General features: G+C 41.0%; 2 protein-coding genes across 3 annotated transcripts in view; one reads left to right on the top strand and one right to left on the bottom strand.

Moving 5' to 3' along the window:
- nbas (NBAS subunit of NRZ tethering complex) overlaps positions 1 to 11796 on the bottom strand; it is a 172049-nt gene extending 160253 nt beyond the window's left edge. For both annotated transcript variants that reach the window (XM_084560840.1, XM_084560841.1), the window contains exons 1-7: positions 11415 to 11796; positions 10898 to 10949; positions 9638 to 9674; positions 8000 to 8077; positions 7383 to 7430; positions 6342 to 6385; positions 1376 to 1509 (exon numbers count right to left, since the gene is read on the bottom strand). In XM_084560840.1, the coding sequence (XP_084416966.1) occupies positions 1376 to 1509; positions 6342 to 6385; positions 7383 to 7430; positions 8000 to 8077; positions 9638 to 9674; positions 10898 to 10949; positions 11415 to 11507 (486 nt within the window). In that variant the 5' untranslated portion in view covers positions 11508 to 11796. The remainder of the gene's footprint in view (positions 1 to 1375; positions 1510 to 6341; positions 6386 to 7382; positions 7431 to 7999; positions 8078 to 9637; positions 9675 to 10897; positions 10950 to 11414) is intronic.
- A 6-nt stretch (positions 11797 to 11802) lies between these two features.
- ddx1 (DEAD (Asp-Glu-Ala-Asp) box helicase 1) lies at positions 11803 to 17602 on the top strand. The gene is made up of 26 exons (XM_084560842.1): positions 11803 to 11846; positions 11948 to 11999; positions 12100 to 12163; positions 12248 to 12277; positions 12394 to 12490; positions 12646 to 12693; positions 12804 to 12887; positions 12978 to 13061; positions 13152 to 13228; positions 13342 to 13414; positions 13516 to 13592; positions 13682 to 13796; positions 13965 to 14103; positions 14245 to 14305; positions 14442 to 14540; positions 14680 to 14769; positions 14887 to 15075; positions 15291 to 15342; positions 15492 to 15638; positions 15729 to 15820; positions 15925 to 15997; positions 16099 to 16171; positions 16334 to 16376; positions 16457 to 16552; positions 16865 to 16985; positions 17108 to 17602. Exons 1-26 carry the CDS (start codon positions 11831 to 11833, stop codon positions 17236 to 17238), a joined length of 2223 nt encoding a protein of 740 aa, XP_084416968.1. The 5' UTR covers positions 11803 to 11830; the 3' UTR covers positions 17239 to 17602.
- The last annotated feature ends 3200 nt before the right edge of the window (positions 17603 to 20802 follow it).

Below are 20802 nucleotides of genomic sequence, written 5' to 3' on the forward strand. Positions count from 1 at the left end.
GGAGGAGAAGAAGCATCAGACAATGAATCAGAAAGCAGGCGTGACAGAAAAAGAGAGCACAGAGCACGTCTGACAAGGAGACAGTCTCTTCAGAGGTGATGGGCTCAAAGTGCCCAGCAAATATGTGCTATGCTGCAACAGCAGAGCATGGCTCAACTTATCTCTGGAGGAAAGATTATAGATGTCTGAATTAGAACTCGACACGTGTATCAGCCTACTACAATATGTATATGTTGATGTTGGTATGTGTTGAACATAACGCAGGAAGAGATGCCTGGGCTAATTTAGAAATGGCATCATCACATAGTTTCTCCAGACCCTCAGCACAGCAGACGTGTCGCAGAGTAATGCTGCCTTCAAATCGGGTCGTATTTACCATGTTTGCATCCTCCTGTTGTGGTATTCATGACTTTTTAAATGGAAATATTCATTAAGGTCTGAGTTTTCAGGTTGTGTTATCAGAAATGGCGGAGGTTAATGGTAAGTTTATTTAAATTTTTTTTTACTAATTTAGTCGTGTAGAGTTTTCTTTGTAACTTTATAGTATGTCTGAGATAAATGTTGATATATCCTAGTGCCTCACCTTTCCATTATACCTTTGCTTTCCCTACATTAAGATGAAGAAAACTCCGCGGTTAGCTCGCCGAATAGTTAGCTGCGGCAGCTACTAAACACCACCAGCTGCCACTTGAACGCTAAACATTTTGAGTACACAACTTCCCATCTGAATACCGCAAGCTCCATTTGAAGGCAGCATATGCTAAGCATCACAGCTAAGGGATAGGGTGGGGATGGGATAGAGTCAAGAGGTTTCTTAATGGTAATTTGCCAACTATTCTGAGAAAACACATATTTTTTCCTTTCATATACATCATGTCACTCATGTTATTGTCTGTTCTATGCTAGTCAGCTAGTCAGATATATTTTGTCAGCATTTATTGTACACTGAGGGTACATATTTCTAAAGAACCTCAAGCAATACACTGTTATCAACCTTTATTTATGTATTTTTTGAATCCCTGGAATTGGCATTGGCTGTGAAAATTCTGTATCTGCTCTAGTCTGAATCCTCCCAGCTGAACAGTTACAAAGCTGTAACATACTATCTACTCATATCAACTGCATTCTAAAAACTGACTGATGCTTTCGTTCACAAACAAAACTACAAAGGATCCACTGATACTGGAACCGAGATATTGTATCTGACTTGGCCCTCCGTGCTAATTCATGAAGCTACGGCGATAACGCTGCTTAATGAAGACAAGTTCTAATTTGCTACGTCTAATCAGTGTTTTTACCAAACACAATGACTGCCTGGAAGAGGAAGAAGGCTGCCTGGTAAAGTCAAAACGTATGGTAAGAGTGGTGTGGTTACCGGCGGGATGACAAACAGTTCACTGCCCATGAGGTCGAAAAGGCGCACGGTGCCAGTGCTGTCGGCGTAGGCCAGCAGGGTGCAGTCATAGCTCCACGCCACCCTTCGCCAATGCGGGTTGGGGTCCTTTGGCACTACGGCAGATGAAAAAAAAAAAAAAAAAAGAATGACAAGAGATTCAAGAGTTACAAATTAAGTCAGATGAGAAAGCGCTCTACAAATAATCCCTGGTGCTGTGTGGCGTGCCGAAGATGAATACAAATGGGAGAAGGAGGATAAAGACGACGCCATACATCAACAAAATGTGTCTATCCAAATCATCTATGAAGGATGGCTCGAGCAATATCTCACCGACTGTCTCTGAAAGACGTGAGCTCTTTCACGCACTTTCCGGAGTGAGTAAAAGAGAGCCAGAGAGAAAGGGGGAGGAGAACAGGAGACCATAAATTGAGCTTTTATCGAAGTATAGGCTACAGTTTTAGCAATCTGCTAGCTCAGCAGGGCTGTGAGTGTAACCATATCGCTGTGATAAAGCACATCCGCGCCTGCTGGCATTCTCTCAAGGCTTCGCTGTCATCCTTCTCTCTGATAGAAGAGCCGGGGCAGCCTGGCAGCCTTCCTGATCCCGTTTTGAATACCTGATTATCTCACAACACATTACACAACGTGGGGGGAAATGGGGTAAGACTTGTGCAAACATGTGAGCAAGCGGAATGGAAAATTTAATTATACCATTTTTAAACGTTCACCCAGATACATCATACAACAGGCTAAGATTTCTGCATTTGGAGAACAGTGTGAAGCATTACATGACAGTACGGGTGCTGTGTCGAAGCAATAAAGTTATGAAAAGGAAGTTATGTTTTTGTTGATATCACATAACGGCGCTGTTGGCGTTTATTGTACTGAATTTCTTGGCTGAGGAACGCTGCTGCAACCCCTGGTGGGCAATACTGCAAACGAATGGAGGCGTTGGATATTGTATGACTAGAATTTTAAATGAAGAACAAAGGGAAGAAGTGGGAGGCAAGACAGACAAAGAGGTAGAGGGGAGGGGGGGGATAGAAAAGGATACGCCAAGAGACACAGAGTGCGGAAACAATGAATCCGGCACCCACTGAGAGAAATAATAGGTCTCTAAATTTTAAGGCCTAAGTATCAGAAGGCACCTCAGGAAGCAGGCGATTTAACACACCTTCGAGTCACGGCTTAGAACAAGGCAAGAACATGGAGCTGTTATGAAACCATAGTCACCAAGTGTCTCCTCTGTTCTGTTCTCTTCTTCTGGTGTTTTTTTATTTCACTCTGACACGCCTAGCCCTTGCCATCCCGGCCCCCATTATGTATTGTATACAGTATGTTGTTCTGCAGCTGAGAGGGCTCCATTTCCACATAGATGGCTTTTTTGAGCAGCTGGAAAATTGGATGCTAGTGTCTTTTTTTTTTTTTTTTTTTTTTCCCTTGCAGAAGTTGGGGAGAATTACACCCAATGACCCAACAGAAGCTTTCTATCTAAAGCCTTGCAGATGCATTTATCAGAGCCCAACACTTATGAATTATGTACGGAGGTGCGAGACGACTCCGCGGTAACAGAAGCAGACACGGAGGGGGATGCTGCGAGTGGACGGGCAGAGAGAGCGATACACAGGTGTGGATGCAGCGGGCACGAACGCGCACGAGCGAGGAGACAATGCCGCGCGCCCCGCCGCACACGCTCGTCCATTAAAAGCAAATGCCATTATAGGCAGGATCACAGCGAAATCCATTAGGACAAATCTCCGTGAAATGAAATGAAGTAAAAGAAAAATGAAAAAGAGATGAAATGGAATGAAAAAGGGGAGGGAGGCTGAGGTTTACACAGGCCCAGGGGCTACCGTCATCCACACTATGAGCCATTAGAACAACGGCCCACAATGACGGCTAGCCGGAGCAGAACAAATACGGTGAGCGAGAGAGAGACACAGAATGAGAAGGAGTGACAAAGATGGAAAAAGGAAATCAAGACAGAAGAAAATGAGAAAGAAGAAGACAAGAAATGACGATAGAAAACATTCACAAAAGCCACCCAAGACTCATTCTGGGATTTTTAGCGCTTTGTTTTTGCTTTTCGTGATGTGTCTGGGGCACTGCATCTGTGCGAGTGAATGTGAAGGAAATAAGTCATTTAAAACGATCCTGGTGAACGCTGCACTTTAGGTCCTGCTATCAAACCATTAAGCCGTTCACATTTCCATTAAACATAACTGATATCATGTATTGTACCAGACTAAAGTTAAAACTAATTTTAGTCTTCACAACTTAAGCAGATCACAAATGCCACAATTACCCAGAACCAATCAATCAAGTTATGGGCTTTAAGGGGACGATTAGTAAAATAAAAAACTAAAATGTTAAAACATTAAACAGCATCTATAAAAAAAAACTGTGAAGAAATCATTGCTATGGCCTCATGCATAAGATTGTGCTGTAGAGATGCCTCAGAGGTTAGCATGCTATCTAGCTAATGCCAACAACACGTCTTGTGGTACCACTTTATATCATTAGATGGAACAGTGAGTAAATGTAGCGGAGGTGCCTGGTCTGGTCTAGGTGGGTGCTACATGTCTAGGCAACATCCACATGAATGACAGGTCCAAAAGTTTCCCAGCAGAACATTGTGTTGTCACAAGATTGTCAATGTTATTTATTCTCCTATCAGTGGTTTTAATGTTGTGGATGATGACTTTTATGTTAAAGGACAAGCCGATAAAGAATGAAGCAGAAAAAACAATGATGGCTGACGTTATTGAAAAGCTTGAAAGGCAGGACGGACAGGAGAGTTATAATTTGTTTTAACTAAGCATGGAAAACCTGTTTCCACCCATAGAAACCCTCTCTGTAGCAGCGTCTGGCGATGGTAACACCAGTTGCTCCAATGACTATGTACTGTAAATGTGAAAGAAAGCTGAGCTAATAAATAAAAACAGAACCATTTAGGATCAGGATCCTGCTGCATGCTATTGCCACATAGCAAAAATCAAGTCACATCGTTGCTGTTAGTCAGTAGTTGCTAATTTTACACATAACCAGCATTACTTGCACGTCAGGTTTATTTGACAGAAACAGCGACCCCTACTGGAGCCTGCTCCATTTTTTACAAATAGCACCTTTAAATCAAGTGAGAGACAGTGAGAGAAAAGCTGCTGGAACGCTCCACAGAATTGAGAGGAACTGGAAAGTCTGGGTGATAATTATGTCACTGTGAATGACACCTTTTGTATGACACAGAGTGATCTGATCTATTGTTGCAAAGAATTTTTTTATCAGTGCAGCTTCAAGTTAAGAAAGAAAAAGACATGCAAATCCATTCACTTGCATTTAAGTCAGATCTATATCACATATTTAAAAACATACAAAAAGTCAGGCCCTCAGCCAGTTTAAGTGGAGTAATTGAAACCGAACCAGCAGGTCATTTTAGTAGCTAATCAAGACGATTTCTTTTTATCAGTCACTACGAGGCTGTGTTTAATGAGTGGCAGTGGTAGGGGATGAAGGTGATTATCTGTGTTGCTGCTCACAGTGGCTCCCTCTCACACACATTCCAATTAGTCACCGTGGTTGATGTTCCACTTTGAAACAAACTCGAATTAGATTTACACAAACACAGGCTCACAGACACTCTCTCTCACACACACAATACATAGAGACTGTACTGTTTATTTCAGATACTGTAAAATTACACTTCAAGCTGCAACTGCTGTGATGAGATGATAAGACAAGGGACATGGCTCTGTTCAAACTGACATTTTTCATTCATTATTAACATTCATCACAACATTTTACTCTGCAATGAATTGCAGACACTTATGGAAGTAAAGTGTCACAATTTTAATTTAATCGTCTATGTAATATGACACAATGCACTGTGTGGGACATTTCGCAGAACGTAGTCTACATACTATGAACGACTTTTTCGACTTTTCCACTTCTACTCATGTAGGGCAACAATGAAAAGTAGTTTGCATTTAATAAATGTGAAAACTTAACGCACGGCAGTGAAACACTCTCATTGCTCTGAACATCAACTACATGTTGATGTTTCTTAATCCGATCCTGATCATTTAATATTAAGAGTACTAAGAGTAGTTCAAAGTAGTTACGAAGTGTTTAAAATTGTCCTGTCGGTCACGTTGTGTTTTATTTGTTATTGCGCTATGAACTTGCACGATTAACAAAACGTGCTACGCAATCCAAGGCGCTGCTTTCATCTGTCAATGTAGCATCTTCTCACAGAATTGCAACTAAATTATCAGAAAATAAAGTTTATTTGTCTTCATCTGTTGGCTAAACTCACTCTGTGCTCTCTCTTCTCTATTTTTTTTCCCTAAAAATGAGTCAGGAAGCTAATAATGAAGTCTGTACAGTTCAAAGTTGGTTCTGGTTCAGCTTCTTCCAGCACACTGGCTAGTGTCAAAGCTGCCAAAAATTGAAGAAGAGGAACCAAAATCCCGCGACTACATTTTTTCTTCTATATACAGTCTATGGATTAAACGTGTCTGCTGTGTGATAATACTTTGCTGGACTGAATCCAGTCACACCGTGCACACATAATCTAGGAGAGTGCAAGGAAGAGAAGAAAAGCCTTTATGACTCTCCAGGGGAGAACATATTGTTTATTTAAGATTGGAACAGGACTCAATCTGAAAATACTGAATATTAAAAGATCGGTATTGGGTCGGGGGCCTAGTTTAAAACCACTGTGCACAAAAAATGGATACACACATTTAATCCTCAATCAACTTAAAAGACAAATATAAGATGAAGGAGTACGAGCACATTCACACTGCACTGACTGTGCTATAAAACAGCGACCACCACATTTACAAAGCAAATGGGGTGTTAAGTGAAGAGAGCCGTGGTGATTTAGTTGTCGTTTGCCACTGCATGTGATTGATAAAACCAGACAGGAAGAAGGAGAAGGTCTTACCTTGGCACTTGCCAATGACTGAGCCAAAGTCATCTCTCACAGACCTGAGGGAGAAACACACCCACAGTGGCGTTACACTGCAAAACGACGATACATCAAGAACAAGGGCACATCTACACATACACTTAGCCTCATACGACCTGGTACAAGGTGGGGTATTACAGCCGCTGATGGCCTGTCGGCTGAAGTGGCTCCATGGATCAAACGGGGGGGCGGGGGGTGGGCAGTGTTTAGACAGACTCTTAGCCGAGCTCAGAGGATACAGCCTTGAGCTGACTTAAAACCCACTCACACAACTTATGCCACGAAGCAGAGCCATAAAACACTGTGATTAAACAAGCATCGTGTGGATTAAGGACACAAGAGCAACCCACAATACCAAGCCGAGGCGTAAGTGGAGAGATCTGATTGCTCTCAAGGTCAACTGCAACACAAATCTGAGAGCAGTGAGCAACAGAAACAACTTCTGCTTTTGCTGACTGCCAATTACACGAGGGGTCAAGCGGAGCAAAAGCTTAAAGAGCTGTTTGTGCCTCTTGTTAGCCTCCGAAGAGCGAAACAGATTTGTAAACCTAGCTATTAATTTTCCATTTCAGTTTTGCTCAATGTACAGCAATATATTCTGTCGATAGTGCGCAGCGCTGATGGAGAGTGTTTTCTCTGCGTTGGGAGGGAATTGGATCTGTGTCTGGAAATAATTACAGCTGCACAAAATGAGCATGCGTATCTATGCTTTGGCTGCTTTCTCCTTAACTTCCACATGTGTTAGCATTAGTTTGGTTTTTCCTGAAGTGACAAATGGGTGCCACAAAAGGTAAACCGATTCAAATGTATTCCTGTGACTGGTTTTAATACCTGTATCGAAGCTCAAAATATTGTTTTCATTTTTTTTAGATGCCAGCTGAGACTGGAGCTTTTTTTTTTTTTTTTTTTTTTTTTTTTTTTTTTTAAAGGGAGACGTGATAAATCACCCCATTAATTAAAAGGCTCTCTATCACTCACACACAGCGCCTCAACAGCAAGATAGAGTTCAGTAATTACCTAATTTCCACACACTGGTCCTGAACCACTGCCAACAGTTTGCCATTACTGCGGAGAAAAAGAAGAGAGGGAAAAACGGTCAGGAACAAGAGACAAAGAAGTAAAAAAAGAACCAAAGTAAATTATTATTGCCATCTTTAATAATAATAAAAAATAAGGAGAATATGAGAGGAAATGAACATGTGTGACAAAAAAAATTTCTTTGTGTGCGGCAGAGCAGCCAGGATGGAAACGATAAAGAGTAAAAGTCCAGGTTGGGTGCCATTAAAAAGGAGGAACAATAATAATTGGGAGGATTACACGGAGAGCGAAGAGAGGAAATTAAATGAGAGAGAAAGATATAAAGGCAGACAGGAGCCGAGCACATCACGCTAATGGACATCTGTAGCGTCGTTTGACCACGCTTAACACTGTCTTACACGGCCGGATCGATAGTCAATTAAAAACTGCCTTTCTGCTCGGTTTGTCTGCAGCAGTGACTACAATTAAACGACCGGCTGAGGGAATATTCAAAGGCAGAGAGGGGAAGGATTACTGCGTGTCAGCAACAGAGTAACGCACATTCAGGTATTGATTACACAGAGCGCGTTCGTGAGGAGTGTGTGTTTTCGCCGCACCTTGCCAGCACCAGCTCCCAGTTGATCTGCTTGCTCGCCAGGCGGACGAGGCCGGGAGGCAGAGACGAGCTGGAGGGGCTGGTGTTCAGAGGACCGAAACAAAATAAAAAACAATTAGAAAATGATGACTGCATTTAAAAAGGTCGATAACTGCTTATCAAGGGCCACATTCACAAAGCACTACATATGAATTTCTTAAATTACACTTTTATGCAGATCTGAACAGAGAATCAAATATTAACTGAAGTCAATGAAAATATAATTAAAAATGTAAATCACAACTAATTTAATATTCGTTTAAAAATTAAGTTGTCAATCAATGCTTTGCAAACACGGCCTCAGAACTCTTACTTTTTTTTTAAGCTAGTTTATTCTTTCACATCTAATGCATTAAACGTGCCCATCAAAGTGAATTTACTTGAGTATGATCATCATGACCATAATTCCATTTTGACTTAATTCATTTTTGAATCACATATTAATTATTCAAACACGATTTTTATTATTTTTCTTCTTTTTAGTGTTTTCCATTTTTCACAGCTTTCCAGTTTCAGGATTATTTTAGAAAGCCCAATATCTACAAACTTCCATTATTTCTTTATTTTTTTTATTTTCCATTTCAACTAATGAAAATTTCACAGAATGCAGACTGGCTGCATCAAGAAGAAATCCTGATCCACTCTCATCCACAAACAGAGAAAGAGAGCTGGGAGACACACGTGGCTAGAGGAGTTCTTAAATATTTAACAAGGTTATTGATGATTCTAGCTAACCTCCTGCTGAGAGGATAAGTAGGCCTTGGTGCTGGAGCATTACAGAATCCAATGCAGGAACGATTGAGCCGTGTGTCGGTACGTTCCATAAGAACGCGCGTAGTAAGAAGAAGGTCGGTATTTTCAGATTTACGCTGCAAACATTTTTGTTTAGAATTTGAGGTCTTGAATTAAACATTGATTCACTTTGGAGAAGTTGATTTTATAGAGTATGGATGGTGTCGAGCAAACATCTGTTGGAAATCGTAACCTTTGCTTTTAACCTGAGTTTAAGAATCATTTCAAGACAAAAATCTAAGCAGACATTGAATATTAGTATAATCAAATGTTTAGTATAAGATGAGTAGGAAGGGCAGCCGTTTAAGACTTTCTGAAAATCTTTTTAAGCTAACAGGATTAGCGTTACATGAACTATAAATAACAGGCTGTTGATGGCTCCTGCTTAATTCTAACATAAATCTCTATTTATTATCAAACGATCAAACCAAATGCTGCTCTAACTGAACCGAACAAAGTTACATCAGTGCATTCAGTGACATTATCATTGGAAATTTAAATGTGACTCAACACTATTATATAAAAGTCATCATTAAAATATTTTAAACATGAAAAAATAAAGAATTTCCCCCAGTCAAGAAAAAACCTGAACACCGTGACAAGACAAGATTTCCAGTTTCTTTAAAGATGGTCATAGTCAGAGAACTGAATTCACATTTCTTCATTCATTAGACAGAAGATATACGGTAAATATACAATTACAGAAAGAGACTGTGCTTATTATGTGATATAATATAATATAATATAATATATCATATCAAGTTAGGGCAGATAGACATCCCTTTAAGGATTAAGATCAAAAACTTACCTGTACCACAAATAGTGAAGGATTAAGCGGAATGGCCCTGTAGGAAATTCATCACAGTTAGCAAGGTTGAATTGTTTCTACATCCACGACGGATGTGTCTTGGTCAAGCACCTAAAACCCCCCAAACTGCTCCCCAGGCGCCGTACGCATGCCTGCCCACTGTTTCGAGTATGCTCACTACTGTGTGAACAAATGGATGGGTTGAGTGGAGGAAGTGGATTTCCTCAAGAGAGATTAATAAAGGACAACTAAAATAAATAAGTAAAGAAATACCTCACATCTCATTGGTTCATTTAGATTTCTTTCTTTCATTGTTTTTTTGATTTCACCCGGTCGGTACTGTCATGCCCTGTCACGTTTACGTGTTCCTTTACTCCCAAGCATTATTAGTACAGCTGATCATGTCTTTCTAAGCAGCATGCAGGACCTGAAAATCAGTCTCTTCACCCTATCCAAACGAAGATAGTCCAACTACACAAAACAGAAATTGTACCATTCCTACTGACACAATCCTGACTAAAAAATGTATCTTTCTTTTTAATACCATACATATTGAGACAAACACAAGAGGATGACTGCAAATATGTATTCACAAAAACATCTTTGTCTTCAAGCAATCTTCCTAATAGTCTCTTTAGTCTTTAGGGTTAGGTTTTTCTGGTAGAATAAATGTTATGCAGCTTTATAGAAGTGGTGACAGTGCCTGCTAGCTGTCCTACAATGTATTCTGGTGGAATAACACTCAAAACTTGTGCATTCACTTACCAAAACATTAGGTACACTAAGAAAACTAATGCAATTTAATATAACAGTCCTGTTTCAATGTTCAGTTTATAATGAAACAGTGTCAGAAAGGTTCAACTGTGCGAAGATTTTAGAGGCTGTAGTTTGCGGTGCTGTTGGACTGGATGCAATTAAACACAAAAGTCTCTCTATTATTAAGGCTGGACCACTGACTAAAATAGGATTGACAAAATAATAGAAACACAGTTGAATCAACAGCTCTCTGGGTTATTTGAAGCAAATGCAGCTAAGATTTAGTGCAGGAGTTTTGCATTAGACTCATTAGCATTAGCATTGCATTAGATTTGTTTTCACTAGTGTACCTAATGAACTGGCTAGTGGGTGTATAAAGGATCAAGTGGAGCAAATTAGGTAAGTTGATACTGGTAGAGAAATGTTTAGGTGCTGAATATTAATAGTACTTTGTGACATAGTCTCCCCTCAGACATGCACTGGGCAACAACAAGCTGAACTTACCTGTCACAGCTTTTGCAATCACAGAAGTGCTGTGCTCCTTACTGCCTCGCAACTGCAATTGTTAAGAGTGACAGATAACAGATGTTACAAGTGGTGGTTTATGATCCATACTGTTGAACTCAAACTATCAAAATAGCTTCCATTTGGTTATATTATTTACTGATAGTAGATTTAGTGAACATATAATTGATTATGTTCCTTTAATGCAACGTTAGTGGGAGTGCTCACATTCCCTTAAGCTAGCTAATCAAGGCTAAATGTGTTCTCGATTTAGCTTCCACAGAAACAAGTGTGTGACTGCGGATACTGGGGTAAAAATGAACACATTCCACTGCAATGTGCAGTTTGGTTATCGACAGATACAGGTGTAACTTACCCCATGTCTGTGCTACGTGGCTTTGCGCGCCTGACCCCATCAAACCGAAATAGTTAACTTTCTTTGGCCACATTAACACATAAAAGTCCGACGCACAGTGTATGCTACGGATAAATGGGGAAGAGTGAAAGCTTGGCTTACCTGGGTGTCCGTCTCCGGCGGCCATTCAGTAATAACGAGTAAATCATATAAAATGTTTTCATCTTCGCCTTCAATTAAGCTTTCTTCAGCCATATTTACTTGAACCAGCTGAAGCCTACGGCAACTAGCACCGGACAAAATAAATCGGAGAATCGCGTTTAAAATTGTAACAAACTACTAAATGAACGCGGGTTTGTAGTTTGACTTTTAATAATGGAACCCTTTCACAGAAATATGTGCTTCTGTAGCGCAGCACATTTCGGACGTATTTCAAAAACAGTTACAGTTTTTACGGACTAGCTTCCCATCCGGAACTAATGTTCTTTGGCTATTGTAACAGTCCGTTGAAGGAGTCGCACCGAGCCGCAACTGCTGAACACGTTACATCCGGTTAGACTGCCCTCGTAGCAGCAATAATGGCAGCGTTTTCTGGTAAGTGTTTTTCATTTGCTTCATTGTTTTGGGGTCGAAATTGACCTGCGAGTTTTTAAATCGTATACGAACTACCTTAAAATATGAATTTAAATTCACAGAAATGGGCGTCATGCCTGAAATTGCGCAGGCTGTGGAAGAGATGGACTGGTTGTAAGTTACTCTGTACATCTGCTGAATCATGCATCATTATTAGAAATAGTCTTTTGATGTTAGAACGTTGAACTGATTTTTAAAAATCATTGGATTTCAGGCTACCTACTGACATCCAAGCAGAGTCTATCCCCCTTATTCTTGGTGGAGGAGATGTACTTATGGTAAGTGTAGCTCTTTGCATACATCTGTCTCGCACAATTTTTGGACACTAGTGGCAGTTTGACGTATTATTTTCTTTATTTTAGGCAGCAGAAACTGGTAGTGGCAAAACAGGAGTAAGTACAAAGCACACGTACATGCAAATTTTGAAATATAATTTGACCTCAACACCATGAATTGCCAAACCACTCATATCAAGTTGTGTAATTAAAGTTTCCAATGTCGCCCTCAGGCCTTCAGCATCCCTGTGATCCAGATCGTGTACGAGACCCTGAAGGATCAGCAGGAGGGCAAGAAGGGCAGAGCCTCTGTCAAAACTGGAGGAGCAAGTGAGATCATCTTAATGAATGAATGAGTTTTTTTGGTTGATATCTTTAAAATGTGCACAGGACTCTCAGCTGGGCGCCCATTTAAATGCAAACGAACATAAAGGCAGTTGGATACGATCTGACCAGCTTTGACCAGCTCTTTTTCTGTGTCTTAGTTTTCAACAACTGGCAGATGAATCCTTATGACCGCAGCCCAGCCTTCGGTAAGACGAGAAACTTAAACACGTCTGTTGAAGCCGACAGACAGCGTCATACTCCAGCTTTGTTCCTTCCAGCCTCTGCTCATTTGCTCTTTTTGTTTGTGTTTCCATAGCGATCAGTGGCGATGGACTGTGCTGCCAGAGCAGGGAGTTTAAAGAGTGGCATGGCTGCCGTTCCACAAAAGGTGTCACCAAAGGTTTGTACACAAGCACTTTCAAAGTGATTGAGATTTAGGTAAGCAAAGATTATACCTTGTCCATATCTTTTTTTTTTTTTTTTTTTAAAGGGAGGTACTGTTACGAGGTGACCTGCCATGATCAGGGTCTGTGCCGGGTGGGCTGGTCTACCAGTCAGGCAGCTCTGGACTTGGGTATGCTCATCTACATACAACAGTTAAAGCAAATGGTCTCAGTTCAACAGTAATTCAATCCCACACTCTTTTATATTTGCTTCTCTCCAGGAACCGATAAGCATGGTTTTGGTTTTGGTGGCACTGGCAAGAAATCCAACAACAAGCAGTTTGACAGCTATGGCGAGGTTAATGAATGAGCTTTTCTTTTTTTTTTTGTCTTTTTTTTTTTTTTTTAGATACATCAACAATTACTGGGATTTTCAAATTGTCTTCTCTTTGTTGTATTTCATCTTTTCAGGAGTTTACCATGCATGACACCATTGGGTGCTACCTGGATCTAGAAAAGAAACAAATTTCCTTCTCCAAAAATGGTGCAGTCTAACTCTATAAAAGGATTCTCATGAATATGGAGTTGGTGAAAGTTTTTTCTTATATTTTCACACTTCCTGTTTTGTTTTGTTTTTTTCTCTAGGTAACGACCTGGGTATTGCTTTTGACATCCCTCAAAATCTGCAGAATCAGTCCTTCTTTGCCTCCTGTGTGCTCAAGGTATCTCCAGAAAACACATCAAGTGTGTGGTTTAACAACCAAACAGATGTCACTTTGACTTTATTCATATTGCCCCTTTTCTCTATCAGAACGCAGAGCTGAAGTTCAACTTCGGCGGAGAAGACTTTAAATTCCCCCCTAAGAGTGGGTTTGTTGCCCTGAACCAGGCACCAGAGGGACACGTAGTCAAATCTTCTCAGACAGGTATGTGGATGCAGTCTCATGTCATTCGTGGAACCGCAGATCATTTGATTTTCAGGGTTGATTTCTTCCTTTAATGAATGAAAGTCTTCGAGGCACAAGTACTACTGTCTTTTTTCGGATGGGTTCTAGCGTTTTCCGTTTTTAAATAACTGCTCTGTGATTGTGTAGGGAACGCCAAAGTTAGTCAGGTGAAAGCATCATCCAACGCACCCAAAGCCCTGATCATTGAGCCCTCCAAAGAACTGGCTGAACAAACTCTAAACAACATCACGCAATTTAAAAAATATGTGGATAACCCTAAACTCAGGTATGACTCTGCCGAGATTGTTTCGATATTAATATAAGACAACTTGTAATTCCTGATGTGTACCAGCAGGTGGAGCCAGTGTGTAAATACAAACGTTACCATCAGTTTGCGCAGTAGTAACTTGTCAATCTGTCCCAACAGGGAACTGCTGGTGATGGGTGGTGTGGCAGCCAAAGACCAGCTGGCAGCTCTGGAACAGGGGGTATGAGACATTTACTTATCAGTTTATTTTCCTTATCAGTTTATTTTCAATCACTGTGACAAAGGGCGTTGGAAAAAGTTTCCCTAACTGACCGATACTTGCCTCTTTCTTTCCTCTCTTGCTTTCCGTGCATCAGGTTGACATTGTCGTGGGAACACCAGGCAGACTGGACGATCTCATATCCACTGGGAAGCTTAGTCTGTCCCAAGTCCGCTTCCTGGTTATGGATGAGTGTGTAAGTGCCAGGCATCTATAATTTATTTTTTACATCAGAAGAATCAAGTTTCCACTTCTGTGTAATTCAGATACAATTTTTATGTAATATAACGACCCCTGAAGCCACTTTACAATTATATGGTTCTCTTTGCGTTCAGGATGGCCTCCTATCAGCAGGCTATACAGACTTTATCAACAGGATCCACAACCAAATCCCTCAAGTCACCTCCGATGGCAAGAGACTTCAGGTAACACTTAGGGACATTTGGATTAAAATCCTTTTAGTGATAACACATGTGCAGTATGTTTACTCATTTGAAGGTGTTAGCAGTTTCTTAGCACATCACCTTATCTCCTTTCCCCAGGTGATTGTGTGCTCTGCCACGCTGCATTCGTTTGATGTGAAGAAGTTATCCGAACGCATCATGCACTTCCCCACCTGGGTGGACCTGAAGGGGGAGGACTCTGTTCCAGAGACTGTTCATCATGTGGTGGTGCCCGTCAATCCTAAAAGCGACCGTATGTGGGAGCGCCTGGGCAAGAACCACGTCCGGGTGAGTCCCCCGTGTCAGGTCAAGGAAACAGAGACAGAGGAAAGCTGTATTCATACCAAAAGTGCAAAAGAATTAAGTTTAACAATTTAGTTATCCCTCGGACTTAGGCGGAGGGATTCGTCACTCGTCTCTAAGCTTTGTAGGTTGTCGTCTTTCTCTTGGTTTAGAGTTATTTGTTGACAGGGCTCTTTGATCTGCTTTCTTTCTTTGGGTAGACTGATGAAGTTCATGCCAAAGATAACACCAGACCAGGAGCTAATACTGCAGGTAGGAGCAGATGCCCAGCACAATTTACAATCCAGTCTTTAACAGGGTGTTTTGTTTTTGGTTTTGTCTTTTTTTCCAACAAAATGAAAATGGCACAAATATTACGTTGGTCTTTTCTTTCTACAAACCTCTACATGTGTGTGCTTTAGAAATGTGGTCAGAAGCCATCAAGGTGCTGAAGGGCGAGTACACAGTGAGGGCCATTAAAGAGCATAAAATGGACCAGGCTATCATCTTCTGTCGCACCAAGATCGACTGCGACAACATGGAGCAGTACTTCATTCAGCAAGGAGGGGGTATGCTGCATTAGTGTCGGTGATATTTTAGTTTTCAGACACCACTAGGTCTGTGATAAAGTCCACCCTCTGTATTCATATTCTCTTCAGGTCCAGACAGTAAAGGTCACCAGCTTTCCTGTGTTTGTCTCCACGGTGATCGTAAGCCCAATGAGCGAAAAAATAATTTGGATCGCTTCAAGGTAAAAAAAAAAAAAAAAAAAAAAGAAAAATTCCAACTTGTTGATGCTGTGTGACAGACACAGACTATAAGCAGCCAATATTGATCACATTGTATTCGTCGTAGAGAAAAGAAGTGAGGCTCTTGATCTGCACCGATGTAGCTGCCCGAGGAATAGACATCCACGGAGTTCCTTACGGTGGGGATAGTAGACAGTTACATTACAGTGGTTATTACTGACAATTAAAACATGTACACTTTCTGACACTGGCTCTCATAATGTTTATGTTTTCCCTGCAGTGATTAACGTCACCCTGCCAGATGAGAAACAAAACTATGTCCATCGTATCGGCAGAGTCGGAAGAGCCGAAAGGTTAGCACTGGCAGTCTTGTTGAGAATATCCAAGTTTGGTTTGTGTGTTGGCGCTTGGAGAAAAGGTCGCAATTATTATTAAATTGTGTAACTTTTAAGCTTCTACATGACATGCCTGAGTGATAATAGAAAAGGACTGATAGTCGTGTCATTTCCTTGCAGAATGGGACTGGCCATCTCCTTGGTTGCTATGGAAAAAGAGAAGGTAGGGTGGCGGTTAGAAACCCACTAATTGTTTTGTAATTTTTGAATATGGTTGTAAACGCAGCTTTCCAACATGAGCAGGTGTGGTACCACGTTTGCCCGAACCGAGGGAGGGGCTGCTACAACACCCGACTGAAGGAGGATGGAGGTTGCACCATCTGGTACAACGAGAAAGAGGTGAGCAAAGGCGCACGCACTTAATCAAGTTGAGGCAGTGATTTAAATTTGTTGTTTCAAACGCAATATCTCTGATTCAGCGGAGGGCTTTTTGTGTGATTTGATAAGCGACCGATGCATTCGTCATCCTGGCAGAAACAGTGCCCTTGGGTTTTAGAGGGGAGTGTGCCGGCTCCATATTCCAATACAGTTTTGTTACTTTTTCATGGCACCCTTCTTTTGACATTGTCATAATGTATCATCGGCCCAAACCACTTATTTCGCGCTCTCAATTCTGCTTGTGTTTTTTTTGTCCCTGTCCTCTGATCACAGCTCCTTTCAGAAATTGAGGAGCATCTGAAGTGCACCATTACCCAGTGTGAGCCAGACATCAAGGTACCTGTAGATGATTTTGATGGAAAGGTGACGTATGGACAGCGCAGGGCACTGGGAGGTATGTGTAACAGAATGACCAGATCTACAGACGTTTCTACGAAAATCGATTGACCTTTATCCGAATACACTGTTGTCACTGCTTTTATGTTGAGCTTGACCGGGAATACTGTCCTCTCCTAGGTGGCAACTACAAGGGTCACGTGGATGTCCTGGCCCCGACAGTCCAGGAGCTGGCTAACCTCGAGAGAGAAGCCCAGACATCCTTCCTCCACTTGGGATACCTGCCCAACCAGCTTTTCAGAGCCTTCTGAACATCCCCCAACTAGCGTTATTATAGTACTACAGGCTACTGATATGAGATGTTTTTATGCAACGTACGAGCTGTGTTCAGTTCAATTTATTTTTTCCCCCATTTAGACAAAAATAATTGACATGAATTATATACAAAAATGTGTTAAATGGTCCAGGTTATTTTGTTGATTATTTCTTCAAACAACGTTAAGTGAACTGAACAAAATAAGAGCTCTCTAATCCTAGTTTGTTTGATTTTTGTCTTTCATTCTCAGATCGATGTGTCTGAATTAAGATATTTAAGTGCATTTGGAGTGTAAAAAAGTCAGTGATAAGTGGCTTGGTGATTTATTTTCTGAAATAAACTGTAGTAGCCTGCACAGATTGGAATGTTTATTTCTTATATTTAAGACATTACAAAATGTCTATAAGATCAAATGAGGCATTAAATCAAAAGTGGCAAACGTACATCTATTGTAAATGAGTACAACTAAATAACCGATCATTCTTAGACTTTTATTTTGACGGTCCCGCGCGCTGCTCTTTCGTCGTCACTTCCTGTCAGATCTGCGCAGTACGCTGTGCGCTGTTTGTTCGTCTGAAGAAATCTACACCTCGATTCGTTGATAAAAACATCGCGCGGAAAACACTACTCGGCGCTGGCAAGTGATAGTTTGTGGTTTCAGGTGAGCCTGCGTTTCCTGTTTTAATCCAAATTCTCTCCGCTTTTTTATGTAGTGGGCCCCTGGTCTAAACGGGGCGTGCAGGCCATGGTCAAGACCTCCTTGTACTCGGGCTCCATACAAACCCTTCATTGTGTGTGCAAACGAGTCACAAACGTTTGTTGAATGTGTGATAGTAGGCATGCGTGTTTTTGCTACACACTACGAACTTAAACTACGAACTAAAAAACTGAAGGGTTCCTACTAAATTTGGGCCGTCAAAGTTAACTCGTTTACTCGCGTTTTTTGATTTGACCCTCGGTCTAGCCCGTAGTTTGATGAATCCAGAAGCAGCAATGGCGTATTAAATTTAGTGTGTTCTTCTGGCATTAAAACCGAACAGATAATGTCCTCCATGGCTGAGGTCTGCCATCTTGTGTCTGCAGCCAGGGTTTCATGGAAAATAAAGTTTGAAGGCACAAATGGGGTCACCTTTCACTCTCATTTCAGTCCCCATTTAACACTCGATACAATCAACACATAACACTTGGCTTTATAAGAAAAGGAAGGATGGTGTACACTAGGCTTAGTGAATATGTTCTTAAAGACAAGACTGATTGATAATTACACTTTAAGGATGTAAATGAATGTCTGATTAACCATTTTCTGAAATGTTGCCCATCCTGAGAGCCACTTCTCAAGCCAAATAGATAACAACAGTGCTACGGCTAACACTGTTTTTACAGAGGTGCTGAAACGAGACAATGCATGCATGACTTAACAAATATTAAAACCATTTAATTTAGGACAACACTGCATCCGGATGTCCGTCTATGATGCCAGAGTGTGGGCCAGAAATGTTGCGGTGAGACCTACCTAACGTTCTGCAAGGTACGTTGCAAGCGTAAAACAAAGTAGATATGCACATCAAAAAAAAAAAAAAAAAAGGTGTTGATCTCATAATTGGTCGTCCTTCTCAGACTTTCTATCTTTTGCTTCATATTTGCTAGAAGTATGAATGTATTTATGAAAGTATGATTTTTAAATGTAATGAGTGCTATAAAAATCTGAGCTGTAAGTTGCTCCTGTTGACTTAAATGGTAAAGATACAAATAATTTTTATCTTAATATCTCATTTTATTTATTTTATACTTGAGCATACACTACAGAATCTCTCAACAGACCCAAAATAATGTAATCTAAGATGTAAAATAAATTTATTTTCTTCTTCTAGACTAAATACAGGAGTAGGTGACATTGAAGAGTGTCACAAAAGATGGGTAAAGTTGAGCAAAGAAGAAGGTCTGACAGACAACATCAAAAGCGGACCCTTTCAGAATTAAGTCAGTGTGTTACTAAGAGGCGCAGAAGACCACTGCCTAAAAATGTGGACAAAAACATGCTTTCCCATCTCACTGATCTGTATACCAGTCAACCTGCAGAAGAAGGCTGGATGTGTCCTCTAGAAAGCACAGATTCAGAACACAGTGGAGATGAGGATCACTTACAAAACCCTACCTACCCTACCGTACCAAATGAATGGAACATGGAAGAAGGTGAAATGGAAATGGAGAGCAACCTGTGGAAGTTGAGTGCCAACTGTGTACAACAACTCGGAAAAAGACAACTGGAAATGCAAGCAAAGAAAGAAAAGGCCGTGCTCAGTGATGATACCAATGAAAGTAAGCTAGATGGAGATGAAGAGCAGACACAGATTCCACCAAACGTGCCAAATGAATGGGACACAGAACAAGAGGACGTGGAAATGGAGAGCGACCTGTGGAAGTTGCGTGCCAACTGTGTACAACAACTCAGAAAAAGACAACTGGGAATGCAAGCAAACAAAGAAAAGGCCATGCTCAGTGATGATACCAGTGAAAGTGAGCTAGATGGAGATGAAGAGCAGACACAGATTCCACCAAACGTGCCAAATGAATGGGACACAGAACAAGAGGACGTGGAAATGGAGAGCGACCTGTGGAAGTTGCGTGCCAACCGTGTACGACAACTCACCTCTTCACGATTCAGAAAGTCCCGCAATTCAAAATGCGTAATAGAATTCAATGTTGGATTTACATCCAAGAGGAATCACAGTGCTGACTATCTAACTAAAAAGGGGCTGTTTAAAGTTGCTAAATTTGCCTTAGCAATGACTTCATCCCAGCAGGAATTCATCATGGAGATTCTTGAAAACAACTTTGACCTTGGCCTGAAGAGCAAGTATCGTAAACATACTTTTGCATGTGAAGTTATGAATAGAGTAAGACAACTCAAAAACTGTGACGCTGCAGTCAAATACTCAAGAGACATTTTTAAACTTCCTGGTCTAACATCATTGAATAATATTAAACATCAGAGCAAGGACATCACTTCTAAACTCAACACCATTCCAAGAACGACAGAGGGTTTTGTGACACTTACACACAGTCCTGATCCATGTGCTGAAATCGTGTGTGGACTGCATGCTGAAACTAAACTGGAGTCACATGTAGAAACCATTTCACATGAAAGAGTGGACCTTTATCCCTTCTGCAAGGAGATTGGTCTGAAGCTACATGTAAACTGCAGACAGCCAAATGAAAAACTTGATGTCAACACACTGACCAACGGAGCAATGACTGAAGTGACAGAGTTTGCAGAAAAGTTGTGTGGAACATTTGAGCAGATTTGTGTTGATATCCTCCAACACAGCTTTGATTTGGATTTGCCAAGTGTAGATTGTGACCTTGCTAGAATTATTCTTGCACAGATTCCTGCTATAAATGAAGAAATGAATCTAACAAAGTATGCAGGCTCCAACAAGTCAGTTGGTGACAATATCGTAAGAAGAGATCACTCTGTACTCGTGAATCTGCACCACAACAACAGCCCAAATGTAGAAGCATGTAGTGCTGGTTCAACCAAGGCAATCAGAGACCAATG

The sequence above is a fragment of the Chelon labrosus genome (assembly GCF_963514085.1).
Source record: "Chelon labrosus genome assembly, chromosome: 14".
NCBI lineage: Eukaryota > Metazoa > Chordata > Actinopteri > Mugiliformes > Mugilidae > Chelon > Chelon labrosus.